Below are 6,902 nucleotides of genomic sequence, written 5' to 3'. Positions count from 1 at the left end.
AATATCTGCGACCCTTGACCCAGATAAGCAGACTGGTGTCCGTCAACAGGTATACGCAATCACACGTGCTACTGTTGTTCTCAACCCGTGGATAAATACAAGGGAACCAGTGTTTTTGCACCGGCCGTGTCAGGAAGAGAATTTTCTGCGAGAGGGGGCCCAAAATTAAAACTTGTCTAGGATACTATTTTTGCTATAAAATATGTAAAATCAATTCTCATAAAGTGGAACAAGGGTTTCCTTTCCTCAGAACAGACCGAAGAAGATGGCTCTTTTGACTGTCCAACGCTCACCAACAAACAGTAATTCAAGCTCTACAATTTCGGTAAGTGACTCAGAATTTAGAATCATTGCTCACTCACCGAACGAGACAGCCAGTGTCACTTTGAAAATCATGCAATTTGTATTATAATTTAATGAATATATCATGTTATTTTTTCTCTTATATATACGTTCCGTTAGAATATCGTTAACATTTTGGTGTAACTCCTTGTTTACAAGTGTCTTGACTGGCTAAAAGAGAAAAAAAAATGTTATTTGTGGGTGTGTTTCTTTTTTTGTGTTGATTAATAATTGTTTGTTTTGCTGTTGGTTTTGTGTATTGAATGATGGTTTGTTTGTTTGTCTTGGGGGCGGGGTTCTTCTTCTTTTTTTCTACAAAAAGTTACAAAAAGTGTACTTCTTAAAATTGTCAGCTGATTTTTTTAAGGTGGTAAAAACTCTGAGAGTAACTAAACTACAAATAAAAATTGGACAAATTTTAGTCTAGCTAGACTTGGCCCCGTACTTAGAAAAATGATTTCCCCTCCTTGCCTTGTCAAATGGGCAATTATAAAAAATGATATATAATACCCCCTTCTGGTTCTGGTTCTGGTTCTGGTGGATTACTGCACAATCTCCACATATCGGGATGTACACGTGCAGGTGACTGAGCAGCAATGATTTACATGAAGTGAGCCCCCCCCCCCCCCCTGATGATGTTACCCATATCCATAGCTTGAAATTGAAGTTTACTCTTAAAAATACTAATTGTTTTTCATTTGTCTCGCCCTGAGCTGAGGCAAGAGAAAATGGTAACTGCACGTGTGAGTGTAAGAGTAATAAGACTAAGATGCATGACTCTCACGCCTGATGCGTGGTAGGTCTGCAGTTGACTATTTGCAAGTTTTAACAGACTTAATCAGAAAACCGTTCATGAGGACTTTAGTTTGTTTATAAATTTATAACTTGTGGTTTGTATTGATAAATTTATAACAACTTAGAAAAATCATATTTGAAAAATTCCAACCTTGAGACATTCTGTTCATATTTTGATGTTATCTCTGATTTGATCCTAATCCGTCAATAGACAGGGATAACTTTCCATATGGCGCCACCATTTTTTCACTCGTTTTTGCGAGAAAAAGTGGTGGTGCCATACGGAAACTTGTCCATAGACAGTTCCTTCCTCTATGGTTTGAATTGAAATACAACCACAAACAAACTTGTGACATTTTCACATGTGAATGTACTTTTTAAAGTTTCTTTGTAGTGAAAGGTCATAAGTTCAAAGCACATCTTGGTTTGAACTAGAGTTTGAAATTTCACATGGTGGGAGTGTAATTAGGTGCAAGGTTTATATTTATCTTGGTTCTTCACTGGTAGATTTCCCTAAGCAGTTCAAAGGCCTTAACCTGATGATGTTATTAACATGAATTTGGCATTATAATTCAGCAAAACATACAAGTAGACATTCTTGCCAAGCTTTTTGGCCAATAATTTTTATTTTAAACTCTCTGGTCCAAGCCTGCAATTTTTTTCCCAGCCAGTCTGCCACCTCAACAACAAATGCACACCATAATCAGAGTCCAATGGTTAGGATATTGAGTTACTGGATAGTGTGGCGTTCTTATTCCTCCACAAAATCCAACACCAACAGTAACCCCAACCAACCTGTTGGACCTCGATTGGGGTGGGATGCCCGATCACATGTAAAGCATTATAATCAGTTTACTATAACTATAGTGCAGTTCTCAGTCCAACCATGGAGTAATTCTACCTCCATGGTTGGACTGAGAACTGCACTAATAGTTATAATAAACTGATTATAATGCTTTACATGTGATCAGGCATCCCACCCCAATCAGAGTCCAACAGGTTGGTTAGGGTTACTGTTGGTGTTGGATTTTGATAGATTAAGAAATGAACCCTTATTCTGAGAAAATAATTCTTTGATTTGTTTTCGCCAAGATTTTGTTTCAGGTTTTTTTAGACATTGTTTATAATTTGCAGTTGACTAAAAAAAGTGAAAGAAAATCCATAATTTAGAAGAATTTTTTTTACTATCCACAAAATAATCTTGAGTATAATTTTTTTTGTCTGTGTATGAACAATGATGAAAACTGGATCTGAGAAAACCAAAAAGGAACCAGTCTTAATGTTTCTTCCAGTGTCAATTTGGTTAAATTGGTTTGAAGTTTGGACCACTTTAAAAGAGAACTTTGACTGGTCCTTGGATTGTTTTAAATCTAGCATTTGCTAACTCACTCTTTGCATACAAGTACTTGTCTACAATACAACACCGATGTTTACCCTTATGATTTTTACATTTGTTTTCATTTTGAATTGTTTTCATTTAGGCACAGCTTAACTTTTGAAAAACATCTATAGATATCAACACAAGATGTAAAGCATTAAGTTTATTGTTGAGTGGTAAACAGGTGCAGACATGGTTCTGTTGGAACCCATAGTTTGTCCTCCCCCAGTCTAGGCTTGATTGAAAAAAGGCCACAAGGCCATACATGTTGCTCATTTGGATATTCAGTGCCAGACAATTAAAAGTTATTGAGGTGTGTTATGTGCAAATCTGTCTGATCCTTTGAAAAATGAGGGTACAATTTTGCAAGTATTAAACTGTGAAGTGAAGTTTGGAATACTACTGTATGGACTCAGACAAATAGGCGTACATGTATGTGAAATTATCTTGTTTTTAAAGCCTGTTCAGTACTTCACGTGAAAGCGAAAGCAAAGTTTCTTGCGTCACAAAAAATAGAGCCTACATACATGTACTATTGCATGAAAATTCGCTTTGCTATAGTGTTAAGTATGAACTTGGCTCAACTGTTCTATCTATCATCCATGCTTGAATTTTAGAATATACTTTGGGGACTTAATTTTGTTGGTTTTTTTTTTTTGGGGGGGGGTGTGGGGCTTATTCTGGAGAAAATGCAAAATCAGCCACTGTTTTTGAATCCCTGGCATCTTTTTAAAGGTTATCTGATAAAGATTTATAGCTGATCAGCTGCATTTGACTGCTCACTCAATACATGAATTATGAAAATAACAGGCTGGCAGTACTTCAAGGGGGCAATGAAGGTGCTTGCCTCCATGCCCCTTGTCATTGCCTCTAAATTTCTACTGGAGCAATTCAAGGGCAACTAGAGGTACCTGGAGGTGCCCTTGAAATGCTCCAGTAGAATTTCCTCATAGGGGGCCCTTTATTAAGGAGAAAATTATTGCCTTGGTGCCCTTGCCCGTACAAAAATGAAGCATACAGGCCTGAGATGAGTTACAATCATGATTGAGTATTCCTCCATGATATTATTATTCCTATAGTTTGGTCAGTGGAGTGGTACATGTACATGTTGTGTACATTCCTTGTTGTAATAATTAACGATTATGATTATAGTAGGAATATTAGGGTCAGGTACATACGTTGTACCTGAGAATTTTGACTCGATGATTTTAATATCACGATTGTAGTTTGTTATAGTACAAACATTGAAAGCCCAACCTTGCTCTCTATCTCTTTCGAATAATGTATTATGAATATTCAAAGTATTTGCAATATATACCAAGGTCAAGTGGCTGGGATATGAATATTCATTCCAAATTAATGTTTGTGATGTCAACATGGCCAGAACATTCTCATTGCAAATAGCAAATCATAGATCTCTGATCAGATTACTGTTCATAAATATTCATTATCCATGAATAATATTATAAAAGGCAAAAGTACAGTCAACAATAGTGTCATTGCAAACAAAACTCAACGAACAGCTGTCTGACAATCATAGTTATAATACATTTTAAAAGGTGAATATTTTTAAGGTAAATGTCCCAAGTGTATTTTAAGTTTCATTGCAAAAAGAAACCAAAGATCAACTGACTAGATGAATATTCACAAGTTGTAAGATGAATATTCAATATTAATAATGAACAAAAAGCTCAAAGCAGACCTATTAAAAAGAAATTAAATATCAGATGACTGGATATACTCATGAGATGAATATGTTTTTAATGTCAATGTCATCAATCACATTTATAAACAGAAAGCAAAGATTAAATGATATTTATTTGCGAGATGAATATTCATGAGATGAATATTCATAAGATATGCCATTCTTACCCTGGGCAGTATGAATGATATTACTTCCTGGGCATCGTTGTAATGACTCATAAGTCGGGGAGCCTCTTTTGGTATGCACACTGTGCCATGTGCACTTCACAAAATGTATGTTCAGGTGTGGCTTACGTGTAGTTTGTTTCACTATGCGTGTGTGTACCATAGCACTAGACATTCATTCATGCACTGTATCCATAACAAAAATGAATAGAACAAAACTTCACCTAAAAATTAAGGATATATTTTTGTTTTGCAATAAGACATTCTTGATGTAACTTTACTTCTATTTTTCCTTAGAATTTTGAAGATAAAAAATGTTTTGCTCTATTGTTGATTAGTTTTTGATTTGAACTATGTTGGATGTGTTGTTGAATGCATTGTAGAGTTCTTGTACTTTAAATAAATGCACTCAAAGTAAGCTTGGGCGATACCAAAATATTATCGAATATCGCAATACAAATTTGGAAACGATTTCGATATCAGATCGATTTGGTTTTAATCAAAATATTGATATATCGTGATATATCGCGATATATCGCGATATATCGCGATTTATCGCAATATATCGCGATATCGATTAAGTATCGCAATATCGCGATGTATTTCCTAGCTGAGACATCTTGCAACCCCATAGGTTTGGAGTAAAACCAGAAGATATTGTCATTAGGACACCTCTCTTATGCTATGACTGTCTCTTCTACAACTTTCACTGGGAGTTTGAAGACTGATGATGTCAAATTTAATTAATCGCGATTATATCGAATATCGTGATATATTGTCGGCGATGTATCGTGAATAAAAAATAAAGCGATATCGCCCAAGCTTAACTCAAAGTCAATACATAACAACATGGATTGTACTTGTTAAATGGGACCGTAATCGTGAGAGCAGTAGTGTCGGACCAGCAGTCTCGGCAAAGGGCTGTTTTGCTAACACCCCTATAAATTGGTCCACAAGTCTTCAGTCACCCTGGTTTCCTCAGGCTTGCGAGCTACGAGCTACAGTGATTGAGTTCATTTTAGATGAGGCATCCTTGGCCTAAATACTTTGGAAAGTTGATATGTTCAAAGTACTCTGCAGCTCATATCGCTACTAAGAAATGTATTCAAAATACACAATAGATTGAGAATTTTAAGTAACAATTGAGATAACACTTCACACAAATTTGACTTTTCTAATAACAAAATGTGGGTGTTTTTTCAAAAAGTTGGATCCTGAAAGGTCAAAATGCAATCTTGCAACAATCCAAGCAGGAATTAACCTCCAATTCTCCCCAAATGCATTTTTTTCCTGATGCCTTCTGTAATTTATTATTCAGAATGAAACGTTAGATCCTAGACAATCTGGTTGAAGTCCGACAAAAAACTACTCTAGTTTTGTCCACATGACAGCTAGGCTAATATGCAGCATGTAGCTCCATATATATGCAGTAAGTCCCCCCTTTCCAGTCGATAAAAAAAGACAGAAGAATTTGTGAGATTTGGTTTACGGAAATTAACTTTAGAAGTATTTACCCGTGAGGGAAAGTGTCATATGAGCTAGAGTTTTATTGAGGAGTTTTATGCTGAGCTGAACTCTTATTGGAAGATCAGGTTTTGTAGTACTGAAAGATCTGGCTGTCAAATTTATGCCATTTTCCCCTGAAGCGAGCTAAGGTAAATCAGGAACATCGGTCATACATGATGAATACTAAAACAATGTAAAATCAGCTTTTAAGCATTGTTTTCTACCAAAGTGTATTCTTACTTGCAAAAACAAAGCAACTTCACCAAAAAACACAGATCAAAGAACTCTTCAGTTAAGTTATATGTAAGAGTTTGACTTTTTTTTATAACCTTTGTAGGCTACTAAATTTTGAAAAAGGTAAATCAAAAGTATTCACCTTAGTTTAACAACTTTTCTCTGTGGTACGTTGTTTATCATGTATGAAATATTATTTCTATACGATGAATGTGTACTAGCTATACATGCAAATAAATGTATGCCCTTAAAGTTATTGTGATCCCTTTGTTTGCTATACATGTACCAAACAACCCTGGGTCTCTTTGACATTTTGTCAACAGAATTTGACTATTTGCTGGTTGCATATTATTGTCAATAGGCTACAGCATCCTGATCGTTTGTTGTTTGTGAACTAGTCCACCGCCCGCATTCGACGTCCACACGAACATGGGTCAAGCCTAGTTTGCATTCCATGTGCACAACCTTGTCCACGTCTGATCAGTAGGGTGTTATAATGGTTGTGCTATCTATCAGCTAGAGAGGACAAACTGTGCACAGGATGTACCATCTTTTCCGGTTCCATTGACTCTACTAGAAACTATTCCCAAAAGTTGTACCTACTGCGAGTTTCATGGATGGCTGTTGAAATAGTGATCGAGAGAGAGATTTGGGTGAAGTTAAGTACTTATTTGATGATTCAGATAGTAGTTAGGTTTATCATTCAAAAGATTGCTTGATACATTTGACAGTGTGATTGTAGCTTATGTTTAGAATGTGTTTACATGGAATGTATAGT

General features: G+C 35.8%; 1 protein-coding gene across 4 annotated transcripts in view; it reads left to right on the top strand.

Moving 5' to 3' along the window:
- Window positions 1-126: 126 nt before the first annotated feature.
- LOC117290945 (protein phosphatase Slingshot homolog 1-like) overlaps window positions 127-6,902 on the top strand; it is a 55,647-nt gene continuing 48,871 nt past the window's right edge. For 3 of the 4 annotated variants that reach the window (XM_033772522.1, XM_033772523.1, XM_033772518.1), the window contains exon 1: window positions 127-325. In XM_033772522.1, the coding sequence (XP_033628413.1) occupies window positions 266-325 (60 nt within the window). In that variant the 5' untranslated portion in view covers window positions 127-265. Of the gene's footprint in view, window positions 326-6,596; window positions 6,784-6,902 lie in introns of those variants that run through there. The other variant, XM_033772519.1, reaches the window with a different exon arrangement.

This window comes from Asterias rubens, chromosome 5 (assembly GCF_902459465.1).
Source record: "Asterias rubens chromosome 5, eAstRub1.3, whole genome shotgun sequence".
NCBI lineage: Eukaryota > Metazoa > Echinodermata > Asteroidea > Forcipulatida > Asteriidae > Asterias > Asterias rubens.
Note: the sequence above shows the minus strand (reverse complement) of the source record. Positions and strands in the feature narration are given on the sequence as shown.